This window comes from Papio anubis, chromosome 17 (genome assembly GCF_008728515.1).
Source record: "Papio anubis isolate 15944 chromosome 17, Panubis1.0, whole genome shotgun sequence".
Classification (NCBI taxonomy): domain Eukaryota; kingdom Metazoa; phylum Chordata; class Mammalia; order Primates; family Cercopithecidae; genus Papio; species Papio anubis.
Genome location: NC_044992.1, coordinates 29,462,156 through 29,487,173, shown reverse-complemented (window position 1 = coordinate 29,487,173; position 25,018 = coordinate 29,462,156). Strand labels below are relative to the sequence as shown.

The 25,018-nt window shown below is 44.0% G+C and overlaps 2 protein-coding genes across 6 annotated transcripts in view; one reads left to right on the top strand and one right to left on the bottom strand.

Moving 5' to 3' along the window:
• Positions 1-19,781, top strand: part of C17H17orf78 (chromosome 17 C17orf78 homolog) — a 34,996-nt gene extending 15,215 nt beyond the window's left edge. For 2 of the 3 annotated variants that reach the window (XM_021928278.2, XM_021928277.2), the window contains 6 exons: positions 4,666-4,752; positions 5,928-6,173; positions 12,832-12,954; positions 15,496-15,620; positions 16,068-16,184; positions 18,432-19,781. In XM_021928278.2, the coding sequence (XP_021783970.1) occupies positions 4,746-4,752; positions 5,928-6,173; positions 12,832-12,954; positions 15,496-15,620; positions 16,068-16,184; positions 18,432-18,509 (696 nt within the window). In that variant the 5' untranslated portion in view covers positions 4,666-4,745 and the 3' untranslated portion in view covers positions 18,510-19,781. Of the gene's footprint in view, positions 1-2,300; positions 2,974-4,665; positions 4,753-5,927; positions 6,174-12,831; positions 12,955-15,495; positions 15,621-16,067; positions 16,185-18,431 lie in introns of those variants that run through there. The other variant, XM_021928279.2, reaches the window with a different exon arrangement.
• ACACA (acetyl-CoA carboxylase alpha) overlaps positions 1-25,018 on the bottom strand; it is a 332,443-nt gene that overhangs the window by 293,393 nt on the left and 14,032 nt on the right. The window lies entirely within an intron of this gene.

Genomic DNA, 25,018 nt, shown 5'->3' with positions numbered 1-25,018 from the left:
ACATGTTGGGATTACAGGTGTGAACTACCACACCTGGCCCAGGCTGACTTTAGAGTCTTTAAATTACAAAAGAAAAGGGTAGGGTCTGAGAGGTGATCAAAGAAAACTCTTGGACTTCATCTTTGGCCAAGCACAAGGTCTGTTTTGGGAAAAGTGATCTTTTGCCACCTTGTGACACTGAATGAGAAGAGCAAGCCCTCAGATCAGTTCCTACTCCTGCTCCAAGGTGGCAGCATTGTACCATGGCATCGAGGAAGTAATGTACAGAGTTTCAAACAGAGCAACAGGAGGGAAGGTGATAATACCTCACAGGAGCAGAGAATCATGTCATCATGTTAAGGAAATAGTAAGCAAAAATCACAAAACCCAAGGAAGGCAATGAAGCCCCTCTGCCCTAACCACCTCCTCTGCTAAGAGAAGCAGGCAGTTGGGGGCAAGAGGGTAGGGAGGACGAATAAAGACTTGCTCGGACCAATAAAGACGTGAGGCATTTATGTTCCCTCTAGTCAGTGATCTCATTTCTCTGCTTTCTTTCTCACAGCAAAACTTTTTGAAAAAGTTATCTAGGCCGGGTGCAGTGGCCCACACCTGTAATCCCAGCACTTTGGGAGGCCAAGGTGGGCAGATTGCTGGAGCTCAGGAGTTTGAGACCAGTCTGGGCAACACAGTGAGACCCTGTCTCTACAAAAAATAACCCCGTCTCTAAAACAAAACAAGAACAAAGAAGCTCTAGAGTTTGATGAAGACAGAGTAGATCTTCATTCTCTCTCTCTCTTTTTTTTTTTTTTTTTTTGAGACGGATTTTCACTCTTGTTGCCCAGGCTAGAGTGCAATGGCGCAATCTCAGCTCACCACAATCTCCACCTCCCAGGTTCAAGCGATCCTCCTACCTCAGTCTCCCAAGTAGCTGGGATCACAAACATGCACCACCACGCCCAGCTAATTTTTGTATTTTTAGTAGAGACGGGATTTCTCCATGTTGGTCAGGCTGATCTCGAACTCCCAACCTCAGGTGATCCACCTACCTCAGCCTCCCAAAGCGCTGAGTCTACAGGCGTGAGCCACCGCACCCGGCCCTTCATTCTCTTTTATGCTCCATCTATCTATGCCATCACAAAGTCTACAGATTATTTATTTATTTATTTATTTTTGAGACAGAGTCTCGCTGTGTCACCCAGGCTGGAGTGCAGGGGCGCGATCTCGGCTCACTGCAAGCTCGGCCTCCCGGGTTTACGCCATTCTCTTGCCTCAGCCTCAGAGTAGCTGGGACTACAGGCGCCCGCCACCACGCCCGGCTAGTTTTTTGTATTTTTAGTAGAGACGGGGTTTCACCACGTTAGCCAGGATGGTCTCGATCTCCTGACCTCGTGATCCACCCGCCTCGGCCTCCCAAAGTGCTGGGATTACAGGCGTGAGCCACCGCGCCCGGCCAAGTCTACAGATTATTACTGTGGATACTAAATAATACAAATTTGGAAAAATCTTCAACAACAGTTATCTGTCTAGGAAAATTTTCCCAAGCCAAAGACAGTACCACTCACCTACTGTATTTAGCTCTTCCTCACAACCTCTCAGCCCAATGGTCATCAGAATGTTGTTCACCAATACTAACTTCACTATTCAGGAATGTGAAGATGTGCAAAACTCAACAGGTATGTCTGTGCTAATGTGAGTTTATGTATATAACTGTGGATGAATTCCAGAGATCATATGGTTCAGGGCCGGCAGGGGTGGCTCACGGCTGTAATCCCAGAACTTTGGGAGGCCAATGGGGGCAGATCACTTGAGGTCAGGAGTTCGAGACCAGTCTGGCCAACATGGTGAAACCTGTCTCTACTAAAAATATAAAAATTAGCCCGTATGGTGGCACACACGTGTAATCCCAGCTATTCAGGAGACTGAGGCAGGAGAATCACTCAAACCCAGGATACGAAGGTTGCAGTGAGCCAAGATCGTGCCATTGCACTCCAGCCTGGGCAACAGAACGAGACTCCACTTCAAAAAAAAAACACAGCCAGGCGCAGTGGCTCATGCCTGTAATCCCAGCACTTTAGGAGGCTGAGGCAGGTGGATCAGGAGGTCAGGAGATTAAGACCATCCTGTCTAACATGGTGAAATCCTGTCTCTACTAAAAATACAAAAAAATTAGCCAGGCATGGTGGTAGGTGCCTATAGTCCCAGCTACTCGGGAGGCTGAGGCAGGAGGATGGCGTGAACCTGGGAGACAGAGCTTGCAGTGAGCCGAGATCGTGCCACTGCACTCCAGCCTGGGCGACTGAGCGAGACTCTGTCTCAAAAAAAAAAAAAAAGAAAGAAAGAAAAAGAAAAAAAAAAGAGAGATCATATGGTTCAGGACTCTCAAATTTCTAGAGGAGAACATTTATATCCCAAGAAGTCAAGTAATTTTCTCAAGGTGATAGTTAATAACAGGGCCTGTACTAGAACTCAGTTGTACTGACTCCTAGTCCTAGTTTCCTGCTCTGTTCTAGAAATTATATTCCTTACTAGAAATCTCCACATATTTTCATGAAAGTATATAAATCTCTGTGCCTGTATCAGTGAGCATGCATGTAAATGTCTACGTGTCTATCTGCAAGTATTTGTAAAGCATATCAATGGGCGTTTATGGCCTTCCTGCTCGAGAAACCTCTAGGTAATCCAGTTCTCTATGTCAGCACCGGCAGCGAAGTCAGAACTCTGAGTGAATTATTAACAAGCAGAATTAGCCCTTTCTCCAATTAGCTCTATTCCTGGGTCTTCAGAAACTGGGGCAAAATAATCAGGGTGGAATCAGAGTCTCTCAGGGTCAAACTTGGTTCCAGCTGCGTGCGGTGAAAGCAACTAGAGGCAGAGCTATCAAGGGCTGTGACAGATGAGCAGTGGTCTGTCTGCAATGAGCATGTGCTCAAGCTAACATGGATACCATCTTGGTCTTCAGTCTAATCATTGCATCCTATGATGCCAACAAGAAAGGTAAGTAATTCTCTAGCCTAATCTCCTGGAAAATACAGAGAGAGGCCTAGAAAGAGTTTGGGGGTCTCTTCCACCAGATAGAGATGTAGCTGATATCCAGCAAGCAATACTATCCAGAGGTAATCCTGTGTTATCCACTCGCCTCTAAGGACTGCAACTTATTCATTCCAGAGAGATAGCTGTCTGTTTCATGATGAGAGGTCTTAAGAGAATGTGGTCCATTCTTATGTCTTGTTCATGTAATTAACATTAAAAGTTCTTTCACTGTTGGATGGCTTTCTTTAGAGTTTCAGTGTTGTTACCACCCAAGATTCCCAAATTCATAACTTGTTGCCTTTTTTAAGTTGGTACATGTAAATAACTAGATGGTGATATTCTTGGGAGGGGAGAGCTGAGGGAAAGTGTGATGTTGGGTGGAATGGCATCATTTGCTGCTCTTTGGTAACTGCTTATTTAAAATATGACTTTTCAAAGTTTCGTAAACATTTCATCTCTAAAATTAGCTAATCAAGACTGGGCGCGGTAGCTCATGCCTGTAATCCCAGCACTCTGGGAGGCTGAGATTGGCAGATCACTTGAGGCCAGGAGTTCAAGACCAGCCTGGTCAACATGGCGAAATCCTATCTCTACTAAAAGTGCAAAAATTAGCCAGGCATGGTGGCATGCACCTGTAATCTCAGCTACTCGGGTGGCTGAGGCACAAGAATCACTTGAACCTGGGAGGTAAGGTTGCAGTGAGCTGAGATCGTACCTCTGCACTCCAGCCTAGGTAACAGAATGAGACTCTGTCTCAAAAAAATAAAAAATTAAAATAAAAAAATAAAATTAGCTAATCAGAATTCAGACCAAATGGCACGAGGTGCAGCAGTAACAAATTTGACAAATTATAAAAATGTCACAACCCTTTGAATTATGTGCCAAAAAGCATAAATAACTAAGACTATGGTTCTGTGGAAACCTATAGAGATACCAAGGTCAGACAATATAAATATCCAAAAGCTTTATTTAATACAAGAAAGCAAATAGAATAGGAGGGAGAAGAGAAAATAAGCAGTGTTTAAGGAAATGGGTTGGTTAGTCTTTCATTAACTTAGCAAGTTTTCTTAACTCTATTTCACCTTTCTTTGTCCTAAGGGTAATAGATTGGTACTCAGTATTCTTTATAGTAGGTCAAATACTACTTTGTATGTATTTGGCTGTGTGTTCTTTTTTGAGGGCCGGGTGTGGTGGCTCATGCCTGTAATCCTAGCACTTTGGGAGGCCAAAGCAGGCAGATCACCTGAGGTCAGGAGTTTGAGACCAGCATAGCCAAAATGGCGAAACTTCATCTCTACTAAAAATACAAAAATCAGCTGGGCATGGTGGCACATGCCCGTAATCCCAGCTACTCGGGAGGCCGAGGCAGAAGAATCCCTTGAACCCAGGAGGTGGAGGTTGCAATGAGCAGGGAATCACGTCACTGCACTCCATCCTGGGCGACAGAGCAAGACTCCGTCTCAATAAATAAGTAAATAAAAGCAAAGTCTTTTTAGAGAGTGTTTGATCTCCCAAGTTGCAAGTTTTATGAGCAGGAACTGCATTCTTTCATATCTTCTCCTCCATTGCCCAGAATTCTAAAAAGAAAGTACCAGTAAATTCTGATTTTCCCCAACTCTCCCCCCGTTCCCCTCCTCCCGCTCTGCTCACCCCTAGACCTGAGAGATAGCAGTTGCCGAGTGGAACAGCTGCCTGGGCTCTTCCCAAAGGACGTGAGAAGCATCAGAGAATTGCAAATGCAAGGTAGGGAATGGGTCCTTTCTGGAAAATGATATTGCCATTCCAAAAAATTTTTACCTTTAAAAGATGTCTCATCTTCCTGCTTCCTAGCCCATCTCTCAAATATCCTATTTTAAGGATATGTATCCTCCCAGGAGGCTTTCTGGAAACCAATCTTTAAATTAACTGTCATTACCTAAGGCATGCCTGTATTACTTAAACGGATGGAGATGAAAAAAGAGAAGGAGGCAGCACCTACTCCTCTCTGCATTAAAGAAAATCTATGAGTATTTCTCTGTGCTGAATTTACTGCTGTTACCAACCTTCATAGGAACCATGGAAGGAAGAAAGGCAAGACTTGTATATTAGTACTATGAACACATACTAAAGAAGAAGTTAACTAAAAGGAGGAGAAAGTATAGCAGTGGAATTTAACAGGAGTCATGAATGAAAGTGGGTCAGCTTGGCACTATTCAGATTAAAAACCAGCTTCAGCCAGGCATGGTGGCTCATGCCTGTAATCCCAACACTTTGGGAGGCCAAGGCAGGTGGATCACTTGAGGTCAGGAGTTTGAGACCAGCCTGACCAACACAGTGAAACCCCATCTCTACTAAAGATACCAAAATTAGCTGGGTGTAGTGGTGCACGCCTGTAACCCCAGCTACCTGGGAGGCTGAGGCAGGAGAATCACTTGAACCAGGGAGGTGGAGGTTGCAGTCAGCTGAGATCACGCCATTGCACTCCAGCCTGAGCAACAAGAACAAAACTCCGAGCAACAAGAGCAAAACTCCAAGATCGTGCCATTGCACTCCAGCCAGGGCAACAAGAGCAAAAGCTCCAAGGTCGGGTGTGGTGGCTCACGTCTGTAATCCCAGCACTTTGGGAGGCCAAGGTGGGAGGATTGCTTGGGCCCAGGAGCTCGAGACCAGCCTGGGCAACACAGCAAAACCTTGTCTTTTAAAAAATTAAAAAATTAGCCGAGCATAGTGGCATACACCTGTAGTCCCACAGTCTCAGCTACTCAGGAGGCTGAGGTGGGAGGATTGTTTGGAGATTGAGGGAGTTTGAGGCTAGATTGAGCCATGATTGCACCACTGCACTCCAGGTTGGGTGACAGAGCAAGGCCCTGTCTCATAAAAAACAACCAAACAAAAAACAAAACCAGCCCCATTTTTCTGTCTGACTCTTCTCCTTCCAGAAACTCACACAGAAACCAAAAGGACAACATTCATTCAAAATCAGACTATAGCTACCTTGCAGTGCCTTGGCTCTGGCAGCAAAGTAAAAGTCAACGTTGTATATTTGGAGAGAAGGCCAAAGGTCAAGCATATTCTGAAGAACCTGAGAATTATTGCTGCTCCCCACAGAAACAGCTCTGCCTCCTCAAGCTGTCACCTAATTCCCACATCCAAGTTTCAGACTGGATCTCTACTAACAGGCAAAGGTGAGATTGGAAAAGAGGAAGGGGGCAGGCACCAACTTTTAGTTGACATCCTTGAAGGAAGCTGGAGCTCAGTAGCAGAAAAAGCTACAAGGAAATGAATTATCCTCGCCGTGGGCAAATCTATGTACTCTTTGCGAGTCAGTTTTATAATCTCTAAGATCCCTTCTAGCCCTGATACGCTGTGATTTTCATGTGATCTCCATTTCTGATGGGTCTTCTTTTGACGGTTTTTTAAAATTTCTTTTTTTCTTCTTCTTTTTTTTTTTTTTTTTTGAGATGGAGTCTCGCTGTATCGCCCAGGCTGGAGTGCAGTGGTGCAATCTCGGCTCACTGCAACCTCTGCCTCCCAGATTCAAGTGATTCTCCTGCCTCAGCCTCTTAAGTAGCTAGGATTACAGGCGTCTGCCATCATGGCTGGCTAATTTTTGTATTTTTAGTACAGACGGGATTTCACCATGTTGGCCAGGCTGGTCTTGATTTCCTGACCTCAAGTGATCTGCCTGCCTTGGCCTCCCAAACTGCTGGGATTACAAGCGTGAGCCACCGTGCCTGGCCAGTTGGTTTTTTTTTGGGGGGTTTTTTTTTTTTCCATTTTGAATGCACACAGTAAAATATTCAAACAGCATAGATTTATAGTGAAAAGTAAATCTCTCTCCTACTCCTGGCTCTCAATTCTCCAGTTCTCTATCCCTGATGGAACCACTACTATCTACTTACTATATTTCCTTCCAGAGATACTCTGAGAATGTATGAATGTGCGTATTTTAAAAACATAAATGGTAACATACCTTATACATTGTACTGCCCCTTGCTTTTGCTTGTTGTTGTTGTTTTGTTGTTGCTGTTTTGTTTTTTGTTGTTGTTGTTGTTTTCTTTGGAGATGGAGCCTCACTCTGTCACCCAGGCTGGAGTGCAGTGGCGCGATTTCGTCTCACTGCAACCTCTACCTCCCAGGTTCACGTGATTCTCCTGTCTCAGCTTTCCAATTAGCTGGGATTACAGGTGCCCGCCACCACACCCGGTTAATTTTTGTATTTTTAGTAAAGACAGGGTTTTACCATGTTGGCCAGGCTAGTGTTGAACTCCTGACTTCAAGTGATTCACCCACCTCAGCCTCCCAAAGTGCTAGGATTACAAGCGTTAGCCACCGCGCCCAGCCAAGTTCCTTGCTTTTCCATTTAATAATACATCTTATAGGTCGTTCCATTTCAATATGTATATATTTACCCCATACTTTTTAAAAATATTTGCCTCATTCTTTTTAACAGTTGTACATTATTCCATAGTATGTCTCTTCTATATTCTTTTATTTATTTATTTTTTTGAGACGGAGTCTTCCTCTGTTGCCCAGGCTGGAGTGCAGTGGTACGATCTCGGCTCACTGCAAACTCTGCCTCCCAGGTTCATGCCATTCTCCTGCCTCAGCCTCCTGAGTAGCTGGGACTACAGGCATCCGCCACCACACCTGGTTAATTTTTTGTATTTTTGGTAGAGATGGGGTTTCACCCTGTTAGTCAGGATGGTCTTGATCTCCTGACCTCATGATCTACCTGCCTCAGCCTCCCAAAGTGCTGGGATTACAGGTATAAGCCACTATGCCCAGCCATGTCTCTTCTATATTCTACTAGCTCCCTATTGATATATATTTTGGTTGTTTCCAATCTTTTGCAAATACAAACAATGCTGCAAACAATGACCATATAAATTCTTTTTTCTTTTAATAAATTATTTTCCCCTCTTTCACTATTACTCAGGATCTATATATATTCTTCTTGTATACCTGTAATTTATCAATAAGATAAATTCCAAGAAGCAGGATTGCTGCATCAAAGGTTGACAGTTATTGCTAAATTACCCTCCCTAGAGATTGGTTCCATTGTGCATACCCACACTGGGTGAGAATGCCTATTCCCCCACAGCTGCTGGGCAGTGGTTCTTAACCTCAGCCTGAAGTTTCTCTGCTTCAGCCCTCCTTTCCTTTTCTCATCCATTATTTTTGTCATATAGTTTTTGTTTGTTTGTTTGTTTGTTTGTTTGTTTTTTTAGTGTAGCCAGTTCCTCTTTATAAACTGGCAATCCCCTAGATGTTATTGCTACATTACTGGAAAAATAAAATAAAACTTGACATTTTTAGAGAAATTGGGGATCCACAAGCAGAATAATGGCAAAAACTTTAAACACCAGACTAAAACTGGGAAATAAGTGGATAGGCTCTCAGGATGTGACTTAGGTACAGTAAATTATATATGCTAACATGACCTGAATGTTTCACTCACTTTATGATATTTTCTAAAATTCCACAGTGAAAAATCATGTGAAGAAACCCCCTGCTCCCCATTTTTTTTTGAGATGGAGTTTTGCTCTTGTCGCCCAGGCTGGAGTGCAATGACACGAACTCAACTCACTGCAACCTCCGCCTCCCAGGTTCAAGTGATTCTCCTGCCTCAGCCTCCCAAGTAGCTGGGATTACAGGTGCCCGCTACCTCACCCAGCTAATTTCTTTTTTTTTTTTTTTTTTGTATTTTTAGTAGAGATGGTGAGCCCATCACGCTGCTGTGCTGGTCTCAACCCTGGACCTCAGGTGATCCCACCTGCCTAGGCTCCGGAAAGTTGGGATTACAGGCATGAGCCACCACGCCCAGCCAGGAAAACCTTTTTTGAGAATGAGTCTCGCTGTGGCTCCAGAAGGAGGGCAAGAGCCCGCCACTGTAAAAGCCTGGCTTCCCAGCCCACGCCATTCCTGCCTCAGCCTCCTGAGAAGTTGGGACTATGCATGCCCACCATCACAGCTTCGGTTATTTTTGTATTTAGTAGAGATCGGAGTTTATCAGGGTTTTGATCTTCCTATTCCAGATTCGCTGCTGAAGCCTTCCCAGTGCTGGATTACAGGCGCGAGCCACCGCCACCGCCGTAGAAAATCCTTAAAAACTCAAAAGCATCAGGTGCGATGGCTCACGCCTGTAATCCCAGCACTTTGGGAGGCCGAGGCAGGCGGATCACGAGGTCAAGAGATCAAGACCATCCTGGCCAACATGGTAAAACCCCATCTCTACTAAAAATACAAAAATTAGCTGGGTGTGGTGGCGTATGCCTATAGTCACAGCTACTCGGGAGGCTGAGACAGAATAGCTTGAACCCAGGATGTGGAGGTTGCAGTGAGCTGAGATTACGACACTGCAGTCCAGCCTGGCGACAGAGCTAGACTCTGTCTCAAAAAACAAAACAAAACAAAATTAAAAAATTAGCCGGGCATGGCGGCACGCGCCTGTAATCCCAGCTACTCAGGAGGCTGAGACAGAAAAATGACTGAACGCAGGAGGCGGAGGTTGCAGTGAACCGAGATCGAGCCACTGCATTCCAGCCTGGGCGACAGAGCGAGACACCCTCTCAAAAAATAAACAAGCTCAAAAGACTCTGCCAGGGTTTTGAACTTTCAACATTAATGCAAATTAATTAAATCAAATTGTTTCCTTCTTAACATATGACAACTTGCTGTCCATGGCAGCTGTGATGGGGAATAGTGGACTTAAGTCATTTGGGAGTTTGGAGCACTCCGGGTGGAGTGAATATAGTGCTAGGCATTGTGGGACTTGAGGCAACTAAGGACAGTAGCTCTTAGAAACTGGGACAAGGAAAACTGAGAGGTTAAGGGAGAGGAGAGATGCCAAAGATCAACCTGACCTAATTCAAAAATTTGCATTTGGCTAGCCTCCCAGAGAAAAAGAAACTCTTCCCCTTCCTTCATAACATAGTAGTTGTTTCCCACATCTAGAATTTAAGCTAATACTCTGTACTATTTGAACTATGCAAAAAGATCAAATGAATATTTGTAGATTAGTTTGGGGACCTAATCATCACTCATGATACATTTTTATGAAACCATAATGATGAATCCCGAACAACCTATTTATTTATTTGAGACAGAGTCTCGCTTTGTCCCCCAGGCTAGAGTACAGTGGTGTGATCTCGGCTCACCGCAACCTCCACTTCCCAGGTTAAAGCAATTCTCATGCCTCAGCCTCTCAAGCAGCTGGGATTACAGGCCTGCACCACTACGCCCAGCGAATTTTTTGTATTTTTAGTAGAGATGGGGTTTTGCCAGGTTGGCCAGGCTGGTCTCAAGCTCCTGTCCTCAAGTGATCTGCCCACCTCAGCTCCCAAAGTGCTGGGATTATAGGCGTGAGCCACCTCACTTGGCCCAAAACAACGAATTTATGAATGAATTTTTGAAACATAATCCCTTCTACAAGTTTGAAACTTCCTATTCTGAATGTAAATCTCCACTCAGTACCAGGATGTGATAAACCTCAAACAGGGTAGAAATAAAAATTAGAGCTGGGCGTGGTGTCTCATGCCTGTAATTCCAGCACTTTGGGAGCCTGAGGCAGGGACACGAGGTCAGGAGCTCGAGACCATCCTGGCCAACATAGTGAAACACCGTCTCTACTAAAAATACAAAAATTAGCCAGGTGTGGTGGTGTGTGCCCGTTGTCCCAGACAGTCTGCACAGAAGGATGTCCTAGAAACGGTCAGAAGACAGTTCATGAAAATGTCCTCAGGTAAAATAGAAATTTGAGCCGGGCGCGGTGGCTCAAGCCTGTAATCCCAGCACTTTGGGAGGCCGAGGCGGGTGGATCACGAGGTCAGGAGATCGAGACCATCCTGGCTAACATGGTGAAACCCCGTCTCTACTAAAAATACAAAAAGCTAGCCGGGCGAGGTGGCGGGCACCTGTGGTCCCAGCTACTCGGAGGCTGAGGCAGGAGAATGGCGTGAACCTGGGAGGCAGAGCTTGCAGTGAGCTGAGATCGCGCCACTGCACTCCAGCCTGGGTGACACATCGCGAGACTCCGTCTCAAAAAAAAAAAAAAAAAAAAAGAAATTTGAAACTGTAAGGGTGAGAATGTTCTGCAATACAAATGGTCATCAGAAGATGTGGGTCAACATGGAATGTAGAAAAAGGTAAATGGAGACTATTTGTTATTATTTATGAAATTTGGAAAAGGAAAAGGCCGCTATTACCAATATTTCAAAATTTCCTTCTGGTGGAGAAAGAAGACTCATTAGGTCATCTTTTTCCTCCTCTTTCAATCATAATATCATTCAGTTTGCAAAGTGTTTATACACATGCTTTCTCATTTTTATTTATTTCTGATCTTCACAACACCCCTGTGAAATAGGTAGACCAAGTATTATTTTACTATTGCCATCTTACAGATTTAAAAAAACAAATCACAGAGAACTTGTGGTGACTTGTCCAAAGTGAGATTTGTTTATTTTTATCTAATCTGACACATAAACACATAAGTTATCACTTCAAAGCACTGACTAGCACTATGCTGAAAATGTTCTTTTTTTTCCTTTTGAACCTCTTGACTTTATGTCTGTCTCTGCCAATGTCTGCCAACACTGTCTTCCTGATTAAACTGGAATCAGCATTACTTCTTCCCCTATAATTTCATATACAGTGCCTGGTACTATAGCCACTGGCCTCTGAGGTAAAGAACTATCATTTTCTCATGGACTTAAGACACGGAAGAGTAATTTAGAAAAGTCAAGTAGAATTTATAGACCTTAATTTAATATGCAATGATATGAGACCACTAAAAATAGAACAGAAACCACACTGTCTGAATTGGATTAGGTCAATTCTGGAGACGAGTGAGGTTATTTCCGGACTCCAGCTAGACTCTATCCACCTCCCATCACTTCCACTGCTGGTGTGAATCACATCATCTCTCATCTGGACTTTTGCAATGGCCTCCTAACAGGCTACCCTGCTTCTACCCTTGCCCACTGCTAACCCATTCCCAACACAGTAGCCCAGAGATCCTTTGAAAGCAAGGCCAGGCCAGGCACGGTGGCTCACGCCTGTAATCCCAGCACTTTGGGAGGCCGAGGTGGGTGTATCACTTGAGGTCAGGAGTTTAAGACCAGCCTGGCCAACATGGTGAAACCCCATCTCTACCAAAAAATACAAAAATTAGCCAGGTGTGATGTGCGCACCTGTAGTCTCAGCTACTTGGGAGGCTGAGGCACGAGAATCACTTTAACCTGGGAGGCAGAGGTTGCAGTGAGCCGAGATCACGCCACTGCACTCCAGCCTGGGTGACAGAGGGGGACCCTATCTCCAAAAAAAAAAAAAAAAAAAGCTGAATGAATGAAATCAAGGAGTGCATGAAGCTGGGTGGCTTTTCCTTCTTCCAGCTCCTCCTGCTTTCCCCAGTCCCCTCTCAGAGTAGTTGATCGAGATTCTACTAGACACACTTGCAGCAGTCATTAAGGCTAACTGTGATATTTCATGTTCTTCCTTGGACTTTAGAGCCATCTCTTTTTAAAGAAGGAAACCGTCAGCAATTTTTAACGGCCTTCATCTTTATTATTATTGTGGCCTAAATAATGATAGGCAGTGATATCATTGGTATCACTCTTTCACTCTGATCCTATGTTAGTCAAAAGTCCCATGGGCATTTAATCCATATCTCTTATTAGTATTGCTACCCTCATTTACTCTTGGCATTATTTTGTGCTCACACCCTAAACCTATGGACAGACAGGTTAATGGGACCACAATTGGAAGCTGGGTAGGGTTTTATCAGATTCAAAGGCAGGATGAAGTTTTTCCCTAAAGTTTCATCTTTTCTACTTTGTTTTATAGCTTTTTTACCAGGGATCTCACAATGTAAAGTCTATGCAGTGATGGGGGCTTCATCAGAGACTTTTTCCACCACTATCCCTTCTATAACTCCTGGGAATAAAGAAGAGAAAACTACAAGTACTGGTAATTTTTCTAGCTTTGAAATGACAAACTACAGAATAAGTAGGAGTAAAATAAGAACAAAAAAAGAAACATTTTTAGCCCCAATGTTAGTCTGGATCTACTGATATGTTTTCTTAAGGTTGAGAAGTTACTGACTGTACGTTGAAAAATCATTCAATTTTTTTATTTAAAAAAAATTAGCTTCTCTAGGCCAGGCGCTGTGGCTCATGTCTGTAATCCCAGCACTTTGGGAGGCCGAGGTGGGTGGATCACCTGAGATCAGGAGTTCAAGACCAGCCTGACCAATATGGTGAAACCCCATCTCTACTAAAAATACAAACATTAGCCAGACGTGGTGGCACAGGCCTGTAATCCCAGCTACACGGAAGGCTGAGGCAGGACAATTGCTTGAACCCAGGAGGCGGAGGTTGCAGTGAGCCGAGAATGTCCCACTGCACTCTAGCCTGGGTGACAGAGTGAGACTTTGTCTCAAAACAACAACAACAACAAAATTAGCTTCTCTATAAAGAAGGTCCCAGAAATGTTTGTAATTTGACACCATCAATGATCGTTTATCTCCACGCAAATGAGCTCACCCTGTAGCCAGAATTAGGGACAGAAAAAACTGTATTTCCGTAGTAGGTAATTCTAGCCGCTGTATGTATAGATGGACAATATTTAAACACTAAGCAATTATAAGAGTCATGACACCAACCAAGTGCTTTTCTTTCCTTTTTTTTTTTTTTTTTTTGAGACAGGGTCTTGTGTTGCCCAGACTGAAGTGCAGTGGTGCAGACATGGCTCACTGCAGCCTCGACCTCTGGGGGTCAAGTGATCCCCCCACCTCAGCCTCCTGAGTAGCTGTGACTACAGGTGCGTGCCACCATGTTCAGCTAATTTTTAAATTTTTGTAGAGACAGGGTCTCACCACATTGTCCAAGCTGGACTCAGACTCCTGGGCTCAAGAGATCCTACCGCCTCAGCCTCCCAAACTGCTGGGATTACAGGCATTACCCACCACGCCCATCCCCAAGAGCATGTATTTGTTTCGATATGGAGTCTCACTCAGTCACCCAGGCTGGAGTGCAGTGGTGTGATCTCGGCTCACCACAACCTCCGCCTCCTGGGTTCAAGCGATTCTCCTGCCTCAGCCTCCTGAGTAGCTGAGACTACAGGCATGCACCACCATGCCCGGCTAATTTTTGTATTTTTAGCGAGACAGGGTTTCACTATGTTGGCCAGGCTGGTCTCGAACTCCTGACTTTGTGATCCGCCTGCCTCAGCCTCCCAAAGTGCTGGGATTACAGGCGTGAACCACTGCACCCAGCCTCCAAGAGCATCTTTTCGTCTTCACTGTTTTTTTGGTTTTTGTTTTTTAAGATGGAGTCTCATTCTGTACCCTAGGCTGGAGAGCAGTAGCACAGTCTCAGCTCACTACAACCTCTGCTTCCTGGATCCAAGAAATTCTCCTGCCTTAGCCTCCTGAGTAGCTGGGACGACAGACACGCACCACCATGCCTGGCTAATTTTTGTATTTTTAGTAGAGATGGGTTCCACTGTGTTGGCCAGGCTGGTCTCAAACTCCTGACCTCAAGTGATCCGCCCACCTCGGCCTCCCAAAGTGCTGGGATTACAGGTGTGAGCTTTCCTCACTGTTTTTTTAGCAAGAATCCTCCTTAAATTGGCCAGGACTAAAATTCTGTAAGATTCCAATTTAGGTTACATCCTAGTTTCTACCAGGGGAAAAAATGTGATATTAGTAATAACAAGATGCATATTAGGACAAGGTGAGGTGGCTCACACCTGTAATTCCAGCACTTTGGGAGGCCAAGGCTGTAGGATCACTTCAGGCCAGGAGTTCAAGCTCAGTGGGAAATATAATGAGACTGTCTGTACAAAAATTTTTTAAAAATTAGCCGGGCATGGTGGCGTTCACCTGTGGTCTGAGCTACTCGGGAGGCTAAGGTGGGAGGATGGTTTGAGCCTGGGAGATTGAGGCTGACGTGAGCTGAGATTGTGCCACTGCATGCCAGTCTGAGCGACAGAATAAGAAAAAGATGCATATTAGCCATGTGCCACCAGATTGAGCTTCTGACCCAGAAGCAGTGCTAATTTTCACATTTCTTCCTCTTATACCCCATGAAAGCCAGGAGAAACACAGGAAGGGCGATTTTCTAATCCCATAAAATGTGTCAGAGCAAAATGGTAGGAACCCTGATAAAGCTGACAATGAAAGAAGTTTAGAACTCCAGGTGTACCCAAGATTTTTCTTCCTGCAAGCAGTGTAAGAATCAGCCCTATGTGATTATGGAAAATCCCCAATTCCAGGGAAGGTGACTCACTGGGAAGAGGGTGCAAAAGAAGTTAGAGCAGAGCCCATGATGCTCAGCTCACCCCCACTCCCTCCAACCCTGAGTTTGAATTGGAAATTCTGCCTCTGCCTCTGGGTCTGGCTGGGCCTCTAATAGTCTTGTGAGCCAGAATAACTTCAGGTCAAAGGGTCAATCTCTTCCCTCTCTCAAATTTTCTTTTCTCCCTCTTCCACTCCCCTCTCTCCTTTAGACACAGATGAGAACCTAGAGAAGAGACAGAAATGGAGTATTGTGGTCAAAATTCTGATTGCTGTCACCCTGTTGCTCAGTGGAGTTGCCATTATAGTATTTGTAATTTTTGAAGTCCCATGCCCTGTAAGTTTCTGTTGTATTGAATCCTTGAACTTGACCTATAAAGACTTTCTTCTGTTCCAGAGGCAGCTTGCAATAAGGAGAAAAGCAGACTTTGGAATTTGAGTAGATCTGCCACTCACACTCACTAGCTGAGTGGTTTGGGGAAAGTTGCTTGACTTTTCTAACCTCGGGGCCTCATGTGTAAAATAAGTCTCATGATATTTGCCTCTCATGCTAGTTATAAAGATTGAGATCCTGTGTGAAAGGCACCTGGCACATAGGTGCTCGCTAAATGCAAGTTCCTTTCCTCTGCTGTACTTAGACATTTTCTAGGAAGGATAGGTCCATAGGACTGAATATTTTATTTAGAAGAGATGACTTCCTTTAAGTTGCCCAACATGAGGTTTGGAAGAAAACCAAATGCTTAGCAGCCACTTGATATTAATACCAGTCATTTTCTCCCTTCAGTGTCAATGCCTAGGAGCCACGGAGCTGTGCCAATGCCAGCGGTTGTGGAGATGGCAAAGGAAGGGAGGCCAGCCACCTGGGACAGCTGAATTCAAGCTTGACTCTCAGCCTCAGAAGGAAAGTGTTCTCTGTGTGGTTTATATCATTTGCTTAAAGAAGGTGGGGTAGAGGCTGGGCGTGGTGGCTCACGCCTGTAATCCCAGCACTTTGAGAGGCCGAAGCGGGTGGATCACCTGAGGTGATTGAGACCAGCCTGACCAACATGATGAAACGTCTCTACTAAAAATACAAAAATTAGCCAGGCATGGTGGCACATGCCTGTAGTCCCAGCCACTCGGGAGGCTGAGGCAGGAGAATCACTTGAACCTGGGAGGCGGAAATTGCAGTGAGCCGAGATTGTGCCACTGCACTCCAGCCTGGGCAACAGAGTAAGACTCTGTCTCAAAAAAAAAAAAAAAAAGAAAAGAAAGAGAAAAAGAAAAGAAAATGGGGTTAATATATAAGTGATAGGAGATTCGCCCCTAAGAGGACTGTGAAAAATATATATTTTTAATGTGCTAGGAACAGGGAGCTGCTTCAGTTATGAAGCAAATGTGGGCAATCCTTCTTATGTCAGGAAATAGGTAGGATTTTATACTACTGTTTTCCTAACATCAGTCCAGCCATAATACAATAGGGTGCTTATTGAATACACATACCTCTGGGCCCCATATAAACTGAATCAGATGATTTAGATTGGAGCCAAGAATCTTTTAAGATTTTTAAGGCCAGGCCTGATTTATCATGCCTGCAATCCCAGTGCTTTGGGAGGCAGAGGCAGGAAACTTGCTAGAGTCCAGGAGTTTGAGACCAGCCTAGGCAACATAGCAAGACACTGTCTCTATAAAAATATATATATATATATATATATATATATATATATATATATATACACACACACACACACACACACACACACACACGTGTATATATACATGTATATATAACAACAAAAAACATGTGTATATATATGTGTGTGTGTGTGTGTGTATAGCCAGCTGGGCCGGGCACGGTGGCTCACGCCTGTAATTCCAACACTTTGGGAGGCCAAGGCAGGTGGATCACGAGGTCAAGAGATCGTGACCATACTAGCCAACATGGTGAAACTCTGTCTCTACTAAAAATACAAAAATTAGCTGGGCATGGTGGCACGCACCTGTAGTCCCAAGCTACTCGGGAGGCTGAGGCAGGAGAATTGCTTGAACCCAGGAGACGGAGGTTGCGGTGAGCCGGGATTGTGCCACTGCACTCCAGCCTGGGTGACAGAAAAAGACTCCATCTCAAAAAAAGGAAAAAAAAAAGAAAAAAAAAAAAAAGCCAGCTGGTAGTACGTGCCTGTAGCCCTAGCTTCTTGGGAGGCTGAGGTGGGAGGGGATCACTTGGGCTCAGGAGCTGAAGTCTGCAGTGAGCTATGATTGAGCCACTGCACTCCAGCCTGGGAAAGAGAGTGAGACCCTGCCTCAAAAACAAAAGAACATTATCAGTTCTCCTGAGCATTGGAAGAAATAGGCCTGAAGGAAACTACAAAGTCTAGTCCAGAATTAGAATTAGAGATAACCATGGAGCTGCAACTATGATTGAACTTCTATGAACATAAAAAGCTACTATATGATAAAGGAATAAAAATAGGGCCAGGCGCGGTAGCTCACGCCTGTAATCCCAGCACTTTGGGAGGCCAAGGTGGGCAGATCATGAGGTCAGGAGTTCGAGACCGGCCTGACCAACATGGTGAAACTCCGTCTCAACTAAAAATACGAAAAATTAGCCGGGCGTGGTGGCACACGCCAGTAATCCCAGCTACTCAGGAGGCTGAGGCAGGATAATCGCTTGAACCTGGGAGGCAGAGGCTGCAGTGAGCTGAGATCACACCACTGCACTGCAGCTTGGGTGACAGAGCGAGACTCCAACTCAAAAAAAAATAAAATAGTACTAAGATAGCAATTTTATATACATTATCTCATTTGCGCCTTACATAAATCCTGGAAAGTAGCCAGGGCAAGCATCTACATTTCACTCATACTTAAGCTGAGGCTTTAAGAGGTTATGTGACTTCCCAAGGTTACACAGCTGGTAGAACAGAACTATGATCCAGATCTTTTAATTACTTTGCTAGTGGGTTATAGGTTCCAAGCAAGTATAGGTTCTCATACCTATGTGCACCTTGATCATACTTTCTCAGTGTAATTATTGATTAATGAAGAGGCAAAATGAAGTGCACTTGGAATTACATGGGGTTTTGTACTTAGCCAGCCCTTTTCTTGGTACATGAAGAACTATATACACTTGCATCCTTTTTTAACTTTCGTATTTCCTTTCAATCTCTAGGTTGGACGAGATGCTGCCAATTCATCAGACCCAAAGAAAGCTGCAGGGATCACTGTTATCCACCAGACATACTTCTAAAAAGTTCTGCTGTATCTCAAACACTGAATGATACTACACAGTCTTCTCCCTATTAATATGGGCACATTCTTGCCAATTTCACACTCATATCTTCAGCAGGGACATTACAATCAAACACCAATTCCTGGTTAATGAAGGGAGAGTGTGGGCTTAGCAGAGTTACCCTCATGCCTCTGTCTGAGCCACAACCTTCTGTAATTCACTTCACACATCCATCAAAATGGATATCTTTCCATCCCCTCAGATGAGAACAAAAAGCGTTCCCTTCAAGCACTGTGAATGGACCTTATTGCTCTCTTTGACAGAAGCCTCAAACACAGCCTCCAAGGAACAAGGCAGCTGTTAGTGGGACATAGCTTCCAACTCCTCTGTTATCTTCACAGCTGACTTCACGCTCATTGGTCCTCAACTAGCTTACAGTGGGACTCCTCATCTCCCTGGTTGACGTTCATAAGGTTTTGTAATTTAGCTTCTGGTACTACATGTACCTATCCACTGGTATTACATGTACCTATCCACACATTGCTGAAGGAAACTTGACCCTATGCATTCCAAATGTCTTCCTCATAAGTTATCCCCAAGGGGTTCAGGGACTACAGACCATTAGTATCCAAGTGAAGTTTTCTGACGATCCAGAATTCCTAAGGTGGCTCTGATGTTATATCACACTTTAACAGAAAGCTGCATACCTTTTGGACAAGGATTCCAGAGCAAAATAATTATGATAATGCTGTTTCTCACAGAAGCATAGCTATGAGTCAAATCTAACCTGCTTAAATAAGAGTTCGGTGAGAAAGTGAAAGTGAAACCACCTGATCTTGAATCAATGTTCAGGTGAAAAAGGAAATGTCAGGAGGGATAAGACAGGGTGAGGCCCTGCTTCTTTTCCTAAGAGTCTGAAACCGTTCCATTTCATTTTGGTGAAATGTGTCTGTTTCTAAGTAATTCCGTTTTCTTAGTTCTCTGGAAAACAAACAAACAAAACAAAACAAAACATAAAACTGTATCCTTCTTTCTTTCACTTCAAGTGCTGTCCAAAAAGTGATTATCAAAACAATACCAACAGGGGAAAATCTCACCCTAAGGCTCGATTTAATATTCAAGTCCAGTCTGAAAGAGACAACAGATACAAAGCATGGATAATGAGGACACGTTTCAAAGAAGCTCCGAAGAACCTCTAGGGTCGGGCGCGGTGGCTCACGCCTGTAGTAATCCCAGCACTTTAGGAGGCCAAGGTGGGTGGATCACCTGAGGTCAGGAGTTTGAGACCAGCCTGGCCAACATGCTGAAACCCCATCTCTATTAAACACACAAAAATTAGCCGGGCATGGTGGAGGGCACCTATAATCTCAGCTACTGGGGAGGGGGAGGCAGGAGAATCGCTTGAACCTAGGAGGTAGAGGTTGCAGTGAGCCGAGATCTTGCCACTGCACTCCAGCCTGGGCAACAAGAGCAAAACTCTATCTCAAAAAAAAAAAAGGAACCTCTGTATTTCCATAGAGCACACCTTGAAAATATGATAGACAGGAAAGAACACTGAGGTTGGCATTTGGATGAATGAGTATATTATTTGCATCCTGCCACTGATCCACAATGTTGCCTCAAGTTTATTTTATCATCTGTGACTTAGTTTGACAATAAAATAGGAAGAAAAAAAAATGCCTGCTCTTTCCCAAGACCACTGGTGAAGATGATTAAAAACATTAAATGCTTAGAAGTTCTTGGTCCAGAAATAATGCCTACACGCATCCTCACCCTTCCCAGCCTCATCCACCACTGAATGTCCCTTAATCCTGAAACATGAGATTTCCCAGGAGATAAAACCTATGGCAAAATCTGCACTCATCAACTCTTCTAACTCTTCTTGGAGCCCGGGCACAGTGGCTCAAGCCTGTAATCCTAGCACTTTGGGAGACCGAGGTGGACAGATGGCTTGAGGCCAGGAGTTTGAGACCAGCCTGGACAACATGGTGAAACCCGTCTCTACTACTACTAAAAATACAAAAATTAGCCAGGCATGCTGGTGCGCACCTATAATCTCAGCTACTCCAGAGGCTGAGGCATGAGAATTGCTTGAACCTGAGATTGAACGACTGCACTCCAGCCTGGGTGACAGAGCGAGACTCTGTCTCAAAAAAAAAAAAAAAAAGTATAATTTGGGTAACATTTGTACTGACTCTATAGAAATTCACAGACAGAATCAAAATTATTTTGCTTTGGGGACAATTTGTTTCCCCTGACAAAGCATAGACCCCTCAGAGGATTTTCTGACTCCCTAATCAGTTAATAACTTTGAGTCCTATATTCCCTTACTAGTGAAGATCTTTAAAAACAGAGATGGGAGAGAAGGCAGAGGAGAAAGGAGAACTCCTGTGTGGGCTTTGGGATGTGGACTTCAGTCTGCAGATCACTTCAGAGCTGGGCACCATTTCTAGTGTCACCATTATAGACCAAGTTACACACAACTTAATAAAACACTGTTTCTGTGGAAGTGCCAATTATTCCTGTGGAATTATTCACTGTTTCGTTTCTTTTTCTTTTTTTGAGATGGAGTTTCGCTCTGTTGCCCAGGCTGGAATGCAATGGCACAATCTCAGCTCACTGCAACCTCTGCTTCCTGGGTTCAAACTATTCTCGTGCCTCAGCCTCCCGAGTAGCTGGGATTACAGGCATGTGCCACCACACCCAGCTAATTTTTGTATTTTTAGTAGAGATGGGGTTTCACCATATTGGTCAGGCTGGTCTTGAACTCCTGACCTCAAGCGATCTACTCGCTTCGGCCTCCCAAAGTGCTGGGGTAAAAGCTGTTTCTATTGCAAGTTCTTTCTTACTAACCTACCACACTGTTTTTATAATTATTAAAATATGTTCTCGGCTGGGCACAGTGGCTCACGCCTGTAATCTCAGTACTTTGGGAGGCCGAGGCGGCGGATCACAAGGTTAGGAGATTGAGACCATCAAGGCTGACATGGTGACACTCCGTCTCTACTAAAAAAAAAAAAAAAAAGAAAGAAAAAGAAAAAAAATTAGCTGGCTGTGGTGGCGGGCGCCTATAGTCCCAGCTACTTGGGAGGCTGAGGCAGAAGAATGGCGTGAACCCGGGAGGTGGAGCTTGCAGTGAGCCAAGATCATGCCACTGCACTCCAGCCTGGGCGACACAGCGAGACTCCATCTCAAAAAAAAATAATAACAGGCCGGGCGCGGTGGCTCAAGCCTGTAATCCCAGCACTTTGGGAGGCCGAGACGGGCGGATCACGAGGTCAGGTGATCGAGACCATCCTGGCTAACCCCGTGAAACCCCGTCTCTACTAAAAAATACAAAAAACTAGCCGGGCGAGGTGGCGGGCGCCTGTAGTCCCAGCTACTCGGGAGGCTGAGGCAGGAGAATGGCGTAAACCCGGGAGGCGGAGCTTGCAGTGAGCTGAGATCCGGCCACTGCACTCCAGCCTGGGTGACAGAGCAAGACTCCGTCTCAAAAAAAAAAAAAAAATAATAATAATAATAATAATAACAACAAAATAAAGTACATTCTCATTATAAAAACTTTTAGAAAATACTCAAAAGTATAAAGAATAAAAGTAATACTTAATCTCTCTTCCCAGAGATAATCATTAACACTGGTTAATATGTAATCAGTGGTTAATATATCTTTTTATGGACATTATAAATATATATACACAGATAATAAAAAGACACATACAAAACTTCATATTCTTCACACCGCTTTAAATCTGTTTCTTTGGCTGGGTGCGGTGGCCTATGCCTGTAATCCCTGCACTTTGAGAGGCCAAGGTGGGTGGATCACTTGAGTCAGGAGTTTGAGACCAGCCTGGTCAAAATAGTGAAACACCATCTTTACTAAAAATACAAAAAATGAGTTGGGCATGGTGGCAGGCACCTGTAATCCCAGCTACTCGGGAGGCTAAGGCAGGAGAATCGCTTGAACGCAGGAGGCAGAGGTTGTGGTGAGCTGAGATTGTGTCACTGCACTCTAGCCTGGGTGACAAAGCCAGACTCTATCTCAAAAAAACAAAAACAAAAACAAAAAAAACTGTCTCTTCTTGGCTAATATGTTACTACTACATTTCCAGAAGTTGTGTTTATTTTCAAGTTTTAGAGGTGACTAGAAGCTGTTCCACCTTTTTTTTTTTTTGAGACAGAGTCTTGCTCTGTCGCCTGTTCCACCTTTTTAAAAATTTTTATTTTTTGAGATGGAGTTTTCATTCTTGTGGCCCAGGCTGGAGTGCAATGGCATGATCTTGGCTCACTGCAACCTCCGCCTGCCGGGTTAAAGCAATTCTCCTGCCTCAGCTTCCCAAGTAGCTGGGATTACAGGTGCACACCCCCACGCTCGGCTAATTTTTATATTTTTAGTAGAGATGAGGTTTCACCATGTTGGTCAGGCTGCTCTCGAATTCCCAACCTCAGGTGATCTGCCCACCTCGGCCTCCCCAAGTGCTGGGATTACAGGTGTGAGCCACCGCGCCCTAAGGGTCAATGTCACCCCAATACTTTTTGATAGGCCCAAAAATTAAGATAGGTAGTTGTGTACGGCAAAGAGGTGCATTCACAAAAACCTCCAATTTAAACTTTTTAAGTTATTGCTGAATGACATTAAGTAAACAGCCATATTTGCATGTGTATTAAAAGCATTACTTTGTTAAACAGAAACAGTTAAAATATACAACAGCCAGGCGTGGTAGCTCACGCCTGCAATCCCAGCACTTTGGGAAGCCGAGTCGGGTGGATCATCTGAGGTCAGGAGTTTGAGACCTGCCTGGACAACATGGTGAAACCCCATCTCTACCAAAAATACAAAAATTAGCCAGGTGTGGTGGCGTGCGCCTGTAATCCCAGCTACTCGGGAAGCTGAGGCAGGAGAGTCCCTTGAACCCGGGAGGTAGAGGTTGCAGTGAGCTGAGATGGCACCACTGCACTCCAGTCTGGGTGACAGAGTGAGACTCCATCTCAAAAAAAAAAAAAAAAAAAAAAGATAAATATAAATAAAATATAGAACATATTGTATATCTCTGTTTTGACATTTCTTCATTTTTTAGATAAACCCGTAATCTCAAAAATCAAAGTGACCTGGGACTTTGGATCTCTGAAAGGCCTGAACAAGCCATTAACATCCTTCCTTTTCTGTATTCCCAGGCTAGTGCAACAGTGGTTTCAGGGATGGTACTGGCCTTAACCATTATTTCCTCATATTTCCTACCCTCTCCTATTAATATTTTGGATGCTTTCTAATCACTGTCCAGCAGATTCTGACCTACAGCACTTTTCCTATGTCTATATCCATAACTGTCCATTTTCCAAGGAAGAGTTGCTGCATGTACTTATGACTAAAGGCCAGAAGAAATCCTTTTATTTTTTGTTTGCCCTGGACAGGTTGAGAGTCCTATGATCCCTTCCTTCCCAACCCACTGATACTCCATTCCCTCTCTCAAAAAGTATTCCATTTTCTGAGTTGACACAATGGCCTTCAGGTTGCCTTGAATTATTTATCTTCTTTTAAAAATTATTATTATACTTTAAGTCCTAGGGTACATGTGCACAACCTCCAGGTTTGTTACATATGTATACATGTGCCATGTTGGTTTGCTGCACCCATTAACTCGTCATTTACATTAGGTGTATCTCCTAATGCTATCCCTCCCCCAGTCCCTCACCCCACGACAGGCCCTGGTGTGTGATGTTCCCCACCCTGTGTCCAAGTGTTCTCATTGTTCAATTTCCACCTATGAGTGAGAACATGCAGTGTTTGGTTTTCTGTCCTTGCGATAGTTTACTCAGAATGATGGTTTCCAGCTTCATCCATGTCCCTACAAAGGACATGAAATCATCCATTTTTATGGCTGCATAGTATTCCACAGTGTATATGTGCCACATTTTCTTAATCCAGTCAATTACTTATCTTCTTATATGTACTTACTGGTTCTTCTGCTTGAAGACTAGTATCTACGTTAATTTGTATATCTGTGTATTACTTTGTATCAACAAAGCACCATGTTCATAGTAGATACTAAAAATATTTGTTGATAATGTCACACCGCCAAATGGATAAGCTAAGGGTAGCATAACTGACTTTCTAGAAGAGAATGAAGTAAGCTTTATTTTTACATCAAAGTTGCTATCAGTTACCAGGGAGATGCAAACCTGTAAAAGGTCATACTATAATTGTTGCTAACACTTGAATTCATCTCCTTAGACTTATTTTCCCTCATATTTCATTATCTGTTCCTTTTTCTCTTCCTCTTCATTATTACAACACTTTTCTTTTGTCTTTCCTTATTGAATGACCTGACTTGTCAGTGATCAAATTCTAAAAATTTCCCTTAATCTGAACTTCTAGTGAACTTGGATCCATGTTTATACTGAAATTTCAGATCCAAAAAGTTTTTCCTTTGCCTCACTCTCCTTCACTTTGTGCAGTGTAGCAACAGGTGCACCTTGGACTGTAATTGAGGAACTTTCACTGGACTCTTGTGAATTTGCACCATCTAGTG